The sequence below is a fragment of the Tupaia chinensis genome, unplaced genomic scaffold (genome assembly GCF_000334495.1).
Source record: "Tupaia chinensis unplaced genomic scaffold, TupChi_1.0 Scaffold000231_1, whole genome shotgun sequence".
NCBI classification, from domain to species: domain Eukaryota; kingdom Metazoa; phylum Chordata; class Mammalia; order Scandentia; family Tupaiidae; genus Tupaia; species Tupaia belangeri.
Genome location: NW_006159706.1, coordinates 3,420,710 through 3,434,371, shown reverse-complemented (window position 1 = coordinate 3,434,371; position 13,662 = coordinate 3,420,710). Strand labels below are relative to the sequence as shown.

Genomic DNA, 13,662 nt, shown 5'->3' with positions numbered 1-13,662 from the left:
CTGAGAGGAGGAACAATGGCTCCCACTGTCCCCAGAATGGAGCTGGCTGTTTCCTTTTGAGGGAGAGCTGGCAGCAAAGGGAAAGGCCTGTTCCTGACAAAGAAGTGCGCAGGTGCCTGAGCACCACCTCACGGAGAGCTGCCCTGCTCTTGTATAAAAACTGCAGCCCAGGAATTTACAGCCCTTCAGTTTGCACCCCTCTTCAAAGTTCTTGCTTTTCAAAGTTTCTGACATATTATTTTTGTTTAGCTTAATTATGAATGGTAATAATTACTTTTTATTGCTTAGTGAAGTGTCCTTTACTCACCTTTGTTTGTTCCTTTTAACTTTAAGAAATTTTGCTGATTTCTGAGACCAGCAGATGGCGTAATGGTTACGTCACTGGACTCCAACATAGCCAACTGCAGTTCAAGTCCCGGACCCAACGGCTTAAAACACACTGGATGTGTGTGCATGCGTGCCCAAGAAGAGACTGCGGCGTGGCCATCCCCACTGGGGAGGGATCTCTAGCTTTCTGTCTCTCAGGCAAGTGCACGCACCCTATAGCAAAAATCTCTAAAAAAAACCCCAAAATCTCACAGATTTTTAACTGTTTTAATCATTTCTCCCAGCACCATTAAATTTTCTTTTTCTATTCTTTTTATGTTTATGCTCACCCTTTATCCTTTTTTCTAATCCGTCATCTTTTTTCATTCTAGTTTTTTGCCTTTAAAGCACTTCTAAACCCATATTTACTTTCTTGGATTTTAATCGTCCTTAATATGGCTCATTCTTTATTCCTAGTTTGTGTACTTTCATCCTACGTAACTTTTTAAAGTCCCCTTTGCCATTTTAATGACTGTAATTCAGTTTGTTGTACCTTATTATGTCTCTTGGTTTAGTTTTTATTTAAAATTTTAACAGCTTTATTAAATCAAAAGTCACATAGTATGGAATTCACTCACATAATGTGGACTTTTTTAAAAGTAAATTTGCAGACTGGGACCAGCAGTTGGCGTAATGGCTATGTCTCTGGACTCCCATGTAGCTAACTGCGGTTAGAGTCCTGGATCCGGTGCCTTAAACTCATGTGTGTGCATGCCCAAGATCCCGAGAGAATGGAGAAGGGATTGTGGCATGGCCATCCTCTCTTGGGGGTGATTTCTTGTTTTCTGTCTCTCTGTCTTTCTGGTGAGTGCTTGTGCCCTATAGCAAAAGTCTCTAAAAAAAAAAAAAGTATATCCGCAGAGCTGTGTATCTATCACTAGTCATTTTAGAACATTTCCAACTCCTCAAAACCTCTATCCCCCTCACTCCTGCCCTAAACACTCACTAATCTAGCTCCAGATTTCCCTGTGCTGGACTTTCCTATCAAAATCACGAGTAATGGCCTTTGTGACCAGACATTCCTTTCCTACTGAATGGCCTTGGCACTCGCTGAAAATCAGCTGACTATAGATGTAGGGTTTTACTTCTAGACTCTTGATCCTCTTCCATTCATCTGTATGTCTGTTCTTGAACTAGTATCACACTATCTTGATTACTGAAGTTTTGTAGTTAAGCTTTGAAAATGGGAAATGAGTTTTCCTACTTTATTCTTTTCAGGGTTGTTTAGCTTTCTGAGTCCCCCGCAATTCCTCATGAATTTTAGAATCAGCCTATTAAATTCTTTATTTCTTTCTGGAAAATTTGCCATAGGCAGGTGTGCTCACTAGAGAGAGAAAGAGAAAAAAGAAGAGGTAAGAAAAAATGAGAAACACTTCCTTCTACTTTATGGGGGAGTGGGGGTGGGTAGGATGGCCCTGCTGTAATCCCTTCTCCTATGTTCTCCTCTCAAAATTTTGGGCATATATGCACACGCACCTGGTATGCTTTTTCAAAACACCAGGTCCAAGACTAGAACTACACAGCCATGTGGGACCCAACTGCCCTAACCATGACATGGGCTGGCCCACCTGTCAAAGAAGTCAGCTGGAATTCTGACAGTTATTGTGCTGAATCAGACCAGTTTGGGGAGTTATCACCACCTTTTTTTTTAATCATTACTTTAAAATTTGCTAGAAGACACACATGCTCACCAGAGACAGACAGAGAGAAAGCGAGGAAAAAAGCCACCAGGTCCAGGAATTGAATGAACTGCAGTTGCAGTCAGTCACGTGAGAGTCCAGCACACTAACCACCACACCACCTGCAGGCTTCAGTTATCACCATCTTAATGTTAGGTGTTCTGACCCATGAATAGATTTTCTTTCACTTGGATATTAAATTTCTTTCAACATTTCAGTATCCAGTATATACATTGTATACTTCTTTAAAATATTCCAAAGTTATTATGAACAGAATTTTCTTAATATGCTTTTCAGATTGCCCACTGCAAGTATATAGAAATATAACAGATCAGAATTTTGTATATTCATCTTATGTCCTACAAGCTAGCTGAGCTTAATTCTTTATTTTTCAAAGGCCTTTGCCATAAGGTGTGTACACTCACCAGAGAGAGAGAGCAAGAAATCACAACCCACTGGGGATGGCAGTGCCACAATTCCTTTTCCTCCCCTTCTCTCTGGGGATGTGGGGTTTTCATACATTCATGCTTGATGTAACTTTCAAGCTGCTGGGTCTGGGATTCAAACCACAGTTAGCAATGAGGGAATCCAACACCTCTAACTAACATGCCACTTGCTGGTCCCTAAGGTAACATTTATTAATTTCAGTGTTTTGCTATAGGGCATGTGTGCTTACCAGAGAGAGACACAGAGGGAGAGAAAGTGAGAAATCACCCCCCAGATGGGATGGTCACACCAAAATCCCTTCTCTTCCATTCTCTTTTAGGGATTTTTGGGTACACATGCGTACACACTTGAGGTGTTTTTCAAGCCACCAGGTCCAGGACTAGAACCCAGAAATGGTCACTTGGGATCCAGTGCCTTAACCACCATGCCACCTGCTGGCCCATGGACTTGTTTATATTCTTTATAGTCAGAGGTAATGGCTATGGAGTGAGTCCACATGACAAATAGGCAAGTACAGATACTTTACCCTCCCTTTTTTCCTTCAATGCTAGAGTTGGCCTTGTCACTGAACCTAAAACTCATTTAAATGCTCACCTTCGTCATCAGCCCCAGGGAGCAAAACTTCTGTAAATTGCTTCCAACTATTTCATTTTCTGAGAGCTTGCAAAGTTAATTTGTATTTCTCTTCCTTTTCTCAGCACAACTTAACAAACACAGGAGGACTGGTAAACATTTCAAGAAAATAATCCAAATTTGCAAAACAGATGAGTTCAGGGTGATTGTTTTCACTATCAAAGGTTTTCTGCTTTTTGCAAAAGAAATCACTGCCACTTTCTGTGCAGTGAATATGCACTGAAATATGCCTAAATCCAAACTTTTTGTTTAAGGAATTTTAGAAACGACTCTCCAATATCCAGGCACACCTGTGAATTTACATTAAGTAATACATCATCTCTATTTATCATTTAAGCTTTCTCTATAATACCTCAGAGGGAAGGTTTTATGTAAATTTAGCTAACTGGAATGACAAAGCTCAAGGTAAAAAAAAAAAGCCTGAAAACGTTCTTTCTTCCCTGATCTTCTGCACAAGGAAAGTAACTGAAGTGGCACTTAATTAAATTAAATTTGCTAAACATTTACTTAGCACCTGCTCTGTTTCAAGTAGGCAGTGCACAGGCACTGGGGATACAAAGGATGTAAAGGGTGCAGCCAGCCGCCTTCAAGGAGCTCACCACCAAGCTGGAAAAAGGTCATAGGGATCAATAACCAAGACACGGTATGAGACACATGGGAAGTGAGGAAGGACTGACAATGAGCCCACGTTTCCAGCCTGTGCAGCAGACAGGTAGATGACAGAGTGGCTAAAGAGACCGCCAGGGGGCTAACATGACTTCCTGCTATCAGAACAGGCTCAGGGATGGGATCAGCAGTTAGCGTAATGGCTATGTCGATGGATTCCCATTTAGCCGACCGTGGTTCAAGTTTCAGACCCAATGGCTTAAACTCATGCCGGGAGTGTCCCCAAGATCCGGAGAGGAGAATGGAGGAGAAAGGATTGTGGTGTGGCCATACCCCTGGGAGGTGATTTCTGCCTTTCAGTCTCTCTCTTTCTGGTGAGTGCACGCGGCCTATAGCAAAAACCTCTCCCCCCCAAAAAAACAAAACAAAACAAAAACAACAAACAGGCTCAGGGCACCTGCATGGGTATGGGTATGGGTGTGTGTGTGTGTGTGTGTGTTTGAGAGAGAGACAATCTAAACATTCTGATTACCATCGTGTTAGGTGCCTGTCCTCTTTATCTCACACAAGGAGCCATCGCTCTCTTGCCCACCCTTTCCTTCTTCCAGGAAGTTCTTTCTTCCAGCTTCAGATCTTAAGATGAGCAGAGTCTACCGACAGACACACCTTTAAAGGGTCAGGCAGACAACATCGGAGTAGAGCAGGTTATGGGTTGCACAGTGGGAATCAGAGTATCCAAGTTCTAAATGGGAAAGGTGAGCGTGGTCACAAAGGATAGTACCTCCCTGACCAATCAATTACCAAGGGATCTGCAAGAAATTCATGGAAAATGTGTCTTATGGAAAAAAATGCAAGAATTTCAAAGTTTTTTGTACCAAAATAGAAGACTTGAATAAATTTTCAGGGAAAAATAGAATTAAAATACGAGTTTATTTTGGTGTAAAAATAATTTGAAATCCATGCTGTTTTTTTACAGTACACATTTTCTAATCTCTTGAAGATCTCTCATATTAAAGAAATGCAATTCAATGTTTATTAACTTAATTTGTATAGAGAAGTTAAGTCAGACTTCCTTAGTGAAAATGTCCAATTTTTAAATGTAAGTAACTAACTTAATAAAGGCATTGTGATCTGGCCGACAGCGCCAGTCTGGCCCTGCTCTGCTGTAAGCCTCACGACATCCAGGGAAGAGGGTACTACTACTTACAGACGATCAAGACAAGGTGTAGAGGGCAAAGGTCTCGCTAAAGGTCACCCTACCAGAAAGCGACAGAATAATATTTCTAATTCAGAGATGTCTTATTTGAAAGCAGATGCAGATTATCTGTTAGTTTCAATTATTAGTTTTAATTTCCAACTACCTGAAGTTTGGGAGCAGCCTTCAGAGTCCAATACTAAGGCATCTCCTAGTTATGTTCTCCTGGACATGCATTCTCTGGTCTAAGGACATGTGATTCTGGCTATCAGAGTCCTAGAAGCCAGCAGCTCTGAGAGCCCAGGTTCCCATTTAGGAAGCTACTTGAGGATGTACACCCCAAATGACACCAAGAGGCAGCCAAGTCAGGAAGACCTGTGGAGACTGTCACACATCACAGGCTTTGTTAAATGCCAGGTCTTCCGTCTTTGAGTCCAGAAACCCTCTGGTGAATGTTCTTATAATTCCCAGGCTTGTGGAGAATGGCTTCTTATAAAGCTATGCAAAATAGGGGAGGACTCGGGTACAACTTCCTCTCACACAAACTGCCAACCAATTCTCATTTCTAGAGCCGTCCACACTTCTGTTCTCAAGCCTCCTGGAAATCTCCCAAGTTTTAGTTTGTTTTCAGTTCGAGGTGTCAATTCTTAGCTATCACTCTTCGCAGGCACTTAGCTTTCCCAGACTGCTCAGTCAGTTACCATTTGTTCACCTGCCTTTGGGCACCCAAATGTTGTCGACAGCTCTCTCTGCTATCACTTCCTGTGTTATTCTCTTTGTATTTATGGATTTATTTATTTATATATTTACTTTTGGAGAGGTTTTTGCTATAGGGTGTGTGAGCTTGCCAGAAAGCAAGAAATCACCCCCCAGGGTGGATGGCCATGCCACAATCCCTTCTTCTCCATTCTCCTCTTGGGATCTTGGGCACGCACACACACGTGCCCGGCCTGAGTTTAAGCCACCGGGTTCGGGACTCGAACAGTGGTCAACTACATGGGAGTCCAGTGACATAGCCATTATGCCAACTACTGGTCCCTATGGATTTATTCTTTTTATATTCCTTATCATCACTATAGTAGAAGTTGAACAGAATGAAGATTAATGCATATATTTATGATCATCTTTTATCAAAGGCTCCCAACCTCCACTTTCAAAATGATATAGGAGGTGTAAACAGCATGGGATAAAGATTAAGATCAGAGAAAGATAAAGAACTTACATTTTTTAAAGAGGTTTTGCCTTAGAGCAGGTGCACTCATTAGAGAGAAAGGGAGAAAGAGAGAGAGAAAGACAGAGACAGGCATGGTGAGAGGGAAAGTAAGAAATTACCCCCACAAAGGGGGATGAACATGCCACAATTTCTTCTCCTCCATTCTCCTCCCAGGATCTTGGGGATGAACACACATGCAAATGGCATGATTTTCAAGCCACTGGGTCTGGGACTTGAACTGCGGTTGGCCATGTGAGAGTCCAGTGATGTAGCCATGACACCATCTGCTGGTCCCAAACTTAGGAAGGTTTTTAGTTTTATTTTCTACTGTCCTGAGTTTCACTTTCTTTCTTTCTTTTTTTCTTCTTTTTTGGGAGAGGTTTTTGCAATAGGGCATGTGTGCTCGCCAGAAAGACAGAGAGAGACAGAGAGACAGAAAGCAAGAAATCACCCCCCGGGAGGATGGCCAAGCCGCAATCCCTTCTCCTCCATTCTCCTCTCAGGATCTTGGGCACACACGCACATGCACCCTGTGTGAGTTTAAGTCACTGGGTCAGGGACTCAAACTGCGGTCAACTACATGGGAATCTAGCAACATAGCCATTACGCCAACTGCTGGTCCCTCTTTCTTTTTTTTTAAAGGTTTTTTGCCATAAGGCATATGTGTTTGTCTGAGAAAGAGAGAGGGAAAATGAGAAATCAGTCCCCAGTTCTCCTTCACTTTCCTCCCAAGATCCTGGACATGCATGCACACACACCTGGCATGATTTTTAAGCTTCTGGGTCTGGAACTTGAACCGTAGTCACCCATGTGGGAGCCCAGCACCTTAACCACCATACCACCTGCTGGGTCCCTTGGTTTCACTTTCTTAAAAAAGGGTTCAAATTCAGGGCCAGCATGTAGCGTGGTGGTTAGGCACTGGACACCCACAGTTCAAGTCCTGGACCCAGTGGCATATATGTGTGTGTGTGCCAAAAATACCAACAGGTTACAGAAATGGAGAATAGATTATGGTGTGATCATGCCCCACAGGGGGTGCTTTCTCCCTCTCTCTCTCTAATAACAGTGATGTGTGCTGCTAAGCTGTGTTCTACAGGTTAGAACTACATAGAAGGTCTGGGCTTGATTCCCAGTCCGCTTAGCAGGGTTAAGGCGGCTTGATCCACATAGCCAACTATGTAGTTTGAGTCCAAGACCCAGCAACTTGAAAAACATGCCAGGAGGGCCAGCAGGAGGCGTGGTGGTTGAGGGCACTGGACTCCCACATGGCTGACTGCAGTTCAAGTCGCGGACCTGACGGCTTACTTTCTCACTTCCCCCCTTTCTCTCTGTCTCTCTCTAATCAAATTAAAATGAATGACTGACTGAATGAATGAATAAAGAAAAACATGCCAGGCCCATGTACATGCATGCCCAAAATCCAGAAAATGGATTGTGGCATGGCCATTCCCTCAAGATGTGCTTTCTCTCTTTTCCTCTCTCTGGCAAGCTTTTATATGCTACACATTCTATAGCATATAAAAACAATTAAGTTAAAAAAAAAAAAAAGAAGAGTGAAGAGCTGCTCAGTTTCAGAAGGAAAAGATGGGCTGTTTTGTAGACACCATGAATCTAACACATTGGGAAGTGCCCATGTAGAGGTATTAGCTGAAGTCAGAGCTGCTTCTGCTCAGCAATCTGGAGGCCCTCGATATAAAGCAGCTCTGAGTCACGCGCTGAGGAGTAAGAAGTTGAAGAAATGCATGAAATCATCACACCACAGGGCAGAATGATACGAAAGGCTAGAGCTTAGAAGAGGGAAGAGAAAGCCATCCTGCCAGCCAAGAGCAGAGCTGAGACTTGGCCTTTACCTTTCTTTGTCTTACAAGGTCCACATTCGGGGTGAATGTCTTGTAAGGGAAGAGTCACCACCTTGGCCAGTCCGGCATTCAGCATGTACTGGTATAGACGCTTAAATGTCCTTTCACACAGCCCCTGCAAAAACATGATTTAAAAGCTACTGTTAGGTACAAGCAAGGTGTTTGAAACTACTACAGAGTCACGCAAATGAACACAAGTGCCCAACCTGAATGAACTGATCAGCTTGAATGGGGAACCTCTGACGTGCTGAGGAGGAAAGACCGCCAAGCTATGTCTTCAAGGGGACATAACAAGATCCACAGCAGCTTGATTCTGCCTTTGAAAGAGATTTGCCTGGGACCAGCAGGTGGTCTAGTAGTTAAGGTGCTGGATGCCCACACGACCAACCAACAGTTTGAGTCTTGGACCTGGCAGCTTGAGGTCTTTCCCTCTCTCTCTGGTCAAATTAAAACATAATAATAATAAATAAAATTAAATAATTATTTAAAAAGAAAAGAGATTTGCCTGAAGAATCCCTGAAAGGGTGTACAGTGTAAGAACTTACTGCTTGATACCTTTTCTTTTTTTTAAAAAAAGAATTATTTACTCATTCATTTACTTTTTAAATTTGACCAGAGAGAGAGAAAAAGAGAAGGAAATGAGAAAGCAAGCCACCAGGTCTGGGACTCAAACTGCTGTTGGTCATGTGGGTGCATCCGGCACCTTAACCACCATGCCACCTATTGGAAAGTCCACCCAGTAAGGGTCCAGTGCCTGGACCATCACGCCACCTGCCAGCCCTTAGACCATTAATTATTAAAAAACACACCCCATCCCATAGGCACTAGAACAGAGAAAAGTAGATTAAAAAAGACTTTTTAACAAAATATTTTAAATGTGGCCTATCTATGACATTACAAGAGAATGATAATGAGAACATCCGTCCTATCATACTCCTATTTCTGTCAAGTTGCTCCAACCAAAACAACCCCAAGTATATCCTTGTTGCAGAGGTTACCGATGGGCAGTCTCCAGTGCAAGCCATGCTTTTTCCTCTGCACGGTCTCTTTTTGAAAAGAAATTTACTTGCCAACATTGAAATGTGAGAAATTGCATATTAAAAAAAAAAAAAAAGATTCTGGATTCTTTTCAAGAACCAAGATCTGGCGGTTATAGCTCTTCCCCACAAGTCAGCAGGAGCCAAGGACCAGCTGCTCCCCTTTGTCAGGGCATGCCCGTCTCCCGGGTGCTCTAGCCCTCACGCTCCATCAGACCCTTGGATAAAGACACTGAAGGTCGGCTGCCATGTTTCACTCTTTTTGTACAGCTTTTTTCTAATGGTAGTTAGGAGGAAACTTAATTTCTTTAAACTACACTGCTATCAAAAATGTTTCTAACTTGGCCCATTTTGCACATTTATTTTGCCCTCCTTGCCTCAGCTGCCATTGGACTTGCCACCCCTGACTAGGAAGCCGAGTTGTCACTGTGCTAGGTTACAGACTGAACAATGGGAGACACACGCACCGAAGCGCTGCTCACGGAGTCCTCCAGGTTTCCTTGAACGCTGTGAGGGACAAAAAATAACCTCTGCGGGCTGCTGCGGCCCCCACAAACGTGTGGTTGTCTCTCCAGTAGCCAGCACTCTAGCCGCAGGGTGGCAGGACATACGGCTATCAAACTATACAGATGACTCACATATGGCCCATTCGAAGCCACTGGCTTGTAAATGGCTTCTCTGTTAATCTAGCTGTGCCCCCAGCACCATGGAAAGACCCTCCAGGGAAGCATCCATCAAACCCCAGCCCTTGACATATGGTACTAAGCCCTAGAATTCCCACAGCGAGGGAGGATGACGAAGTCCTGCCTTCTGGGTTCTGCCATCAAGGACTTGCACAATCTGCCCAGCAAAAAGAGAAAGCAGCAGCAGGAGCTGTCCCCCAGAAAAACAGCATCCATATTCATGGATCCACCACCTCGGCAGCTAATTACTCTCTGCTCAGCTCTCTCTGATCCCTGTATGTCAAGGTGCTGGCCAGAGATCCCCAGGAGGAATGTCCCAGATCTTCAGACTCAATAAAAACTAACAACTGAATTTGACATGTACCTCCTCCTTGACCAAACTCACTCCCCTGTCCGAACTCTCAACTGTATTCAAATGCTCATTCAACAAATATTGACTGGGGTCTGCCGTGGCCAAGCGCTGTCCTCACAGTGAGGGTGAGGCAGTGAGCAAACAGGCGCAGTCCTTGCCCTGTGGAGCCCGCCTTGAGTTCCAGCTTAACTCTGTGAGTGGCAGCCACTCAAGCCCCAACAGGGCTTCACCTCGAGATCCTCCTCCTTCATCCACCTACGCCTTCTGGTTCAGTCACCACGTCCTGCTAACAACTCAAGTCTCGTGCGCATCCATCCACCCAGCCTGAGGCAACAGTGATACCTCGACTCCCACCTCCAATCTCCTCTTCACGGGTTCATCTTCCTGAACATTCTTCTCTTGCTGTGCCCTCTCTAAACACACACGGCCACCAGCAGTTCCTAAGGCTGTAGTGTAAAAGCTAAAGGCCCCGCTCCTCGGCCTGGAACTGAGCACCCTTCTGCTCTGGCCCCAGAGGTTCCTTTCTGGCTGCATCTCCAGCACACAGCCACTGACTACTCTCTGGATTATCTTGAAAAACATTCTATAACCTCCCACACAACTGCTGGCCTGGAGGTTCTCCTTGATCTAAAGGCTGTTTCCCTCCGGTGTACTTGAGGGAAAGCCCAGCTCAGTTGTAAACGCTCTCTCCAGCTCTCTAAGAAAGCACCCGTCTCCCTTCACTGAGCTCCGATTCTCCTTGCGAGGTGAGCGCTCACATGCTGCCCCTCCCACCAGACAGCTCCATGACAGCGTGAGACTTGCAATCTACATCCATCTTTGTCATCTTTATATTGTTCTGACTTAGCACAGGCACTCACTTAAGTATTTGCTAAATGAAGACATGTCAGAATTTCCTGTAACGGTCAAATCTTGTTACTTGCATAGTCCATAGCTAACCTGAGATGGGCTTAGTTCCATCTTCCTGTCATGAGTGACTCAGTAGGCAGAGGGCTTCCAGCTGCATGTGCTGGACAAGCAGTATAAATGAACAAAGTGGTCAGATATTTAAGCATGTGGAGATTTTTAAAATTTTCATTTGCTAGAGGGTGCATGTGCTCACCAGAGAGAGAGAAAAAAGTAAAGTGAGAAAGCAACCCCTAGAGAGGATGGTCAACCACAATCCCTTCTCTTCCATTTTTCCCTTTAGGATTTTGGGTACACATGCACATGTGCCCAGGATGTTTTTTCAAGCCACAGGGTCTGGGACTTGAGCCATGCAGATGGCTATGTGTGATTTAGCTGCCTTAACCATCATGCCTAGCTGGCCCAAAGCGGGTGGGGATTTTAATCATCTCTACTAGGATATCTTCAAAGAGGCCTTCTCAGCCTACCCTTTATTTTCCATGTCTGAGAAAGATACAGAGAAACCTTCTCTTCAACCATGAACAGCAGTGCACAAATGACGATTAAGAGCATGGTCTCTATGCCCTGGTGTCCAGGAGATGACAGGAAGCAGGGAAACTGTTTATGTGGGGGGAGGGCATGGCTAGCACATGACTAGCTGCAGCCAAATGCTCTCCTGAGAAACCACAGGCCCAGGCTTGCCACAGCTTCAGAGTTTTCAAAGAAAGCTGGAAACCTGACTTTTTATGTGAAATCTCAATTAAAAAAAAAAATTGTCGAAGTTATAATATTAATGGCCCAAGACTGACCCATAGCCTCCACCTTATAACCTTTGCTTTAACAGAATCATTGGGCAAGCAATAGGCATGCAGTGAACCTAGCAGTGAGGAAGACAACCTTCCCCTAACACACATAAATACAAACAACGAAACCTGATGCTAGAGCTCCATGGATGCAACACGGGGAGACAAACAAGGACTGCCCTTGTCTTAGAATCAGAGGAAAGGCCACATCCCTTTGGGGGCTAATTACTAGTATCCCAAAAACTTGATTTTGGGACCAGCCAAGTGGTGTGGTGGTTAAGGCAGCTGGATCTCACAGAGACAACTGTGTGGTTCAAGACTCAGACCTGGCAGCTTCAAAATCATGCCAGGTGCATTTGCAGCATGGCTATCCCCTCAAGGGGTACTTTCTCACTCACTCTCTCTAGTGAGCACACATGCTCTATAACAAAGTAAAAACAAAAAGCAAAGAAAAACTTAGATTTTGAATTTTCAGTTTTAGGTTCTCCGATTAACCTAACCTATAGGGCAATCTTATTTTCCTCCCATTTCAAGTGTTCGTTCGTTCCTCACTACCACCGCAAACTGTTCAGGTCAGACATTATTGAGGTATTTATTAAGCATGGAACAGCATCTCCTCCTCACTTCCCTCCTCCTGCACCCACTTTATCTCTACCTCTACTCCTGCAGGGCCCGAAAGTGAAGCAAGACATTAACTGCTTTTCTCCCAGAGCCGATGCACCTCCTTCTCAAGTCTGTCACTGTTATTTCAATACAAAACTACTGAGGACAAAATTACAAGCTTGATTATAGAAGTAAATCTACATGCCGAGATACAGCACTCTGTATCGACTTTGATAGCAGGTCCTCGAGCAAACCCAGGGAGAAAATGAAAGTCAGTCAAGAGCAAGAATTTAAATGAACTGAGCACTTTCTCATTCTGGAAAATGAAGTAAAATCCATTTGTTTCAAGTTCATAATAGGTAGTGGGTTGCAATCCATGAATTGACACCCAACGAGTGCCCCAAGGTACAGATCGTGTGAGCCCAGCATAAGGAAGCCCCGAGCAGCTCACCAGCTCTTCCCTCAGCACTCCCAGCGTCTCTATCCGGTTATTCCGCGCGCTCAGCATAGCTGAAAGCTTCTCCATCAGGACGTCGTATTTGCTCCTCCTGCAACAAATGCCCAAGGGTTCATTTTGCAAACCTACTGCAGAAGACAGACTGCTTTTTAAAGATGTAAAGGACAGAGACCAGCAGTTGGCATAATGGCTATGTCGCTGGACCCCCATGTAGCCGACCACGGTTCAAATCCCGGGCCCGATGGATTAGACTCACACCGTGTCCATGCGTGCCCAAGATCCCAAGAGGAGAAGGGAGAAGGGATTGCAGCATGGCCCCTGGCAAGCACACACACCTTGTAACAAAAACCTCTCCAAAAAGAAAAAAATGATGTTACGGGCAAAAATAACACCATAGCAGACTACAGGACCTTGGTCTTATGTCTCAAAGATCATTCAATCTGACTTCTGCATTTTATAGCTGGAGACAATGGCTGTCAACAGTTCGGATACAAGACCAAGGCCTTCAAACCAGTGGTAGTGTACAGACTAGGGCCAAAACTTTAATGAAATGATTCTTGATAATGTCTTACACTTTTATAATACCTTACAGTTTAGGAAGTACTATATGTATTGCCTTGTAAATCACCTAGTGAAGGAGGACAGGGATTATTTCACAAAGAAATGAAAAGATTTTCTGGGTTCAGGCCCAAGATGTAAATCTAAGTCTTCTTCCACTAAACCCAGTATTCTCTTTGCTACATTCTGATTCCTCTCTGTTCTGAAGCCCTGGTTTCTTTTTTTAGAACTTTATTTATTTACTTATTTTAATTTGACCAGAGAGGGAGGGGGAGGTGGGAGGGAG

At 44.1% G+C, this 13,662-nt stretch overlaps 1 protein-coding gene across 2 annotated transcripts in view; it reads right to left on the bottom strand.

Moving 5' to 3' along the window:
- GTF3C1 (general transcription factor IIIC subunit 1) overlaps window positions 1-13,662 on the bottom strand; it is a 91,441-nt gene that overhangs the window by 63,750 nt on the left and 14,029 nt on the right. For both annotated transcript variants that reach the window (XM_006148255.3, XM_006148256.3), the window contains exons 5-6: window positions 12,813-12,909; window positions 7,990-8,113 (exon numbers count right to left, since the gene is read on the bottom strand). In XM_006148255.3, the coding sequence (XP_006148317.1) occupies window positions 7,990-8,113; window positions 12,813-12,909 (221 nt within the window). The remainder of the gene's footprint in view (window positions 1-7,989; window positions 8,114-12,812; window positions 12,910-13,662) is intronic.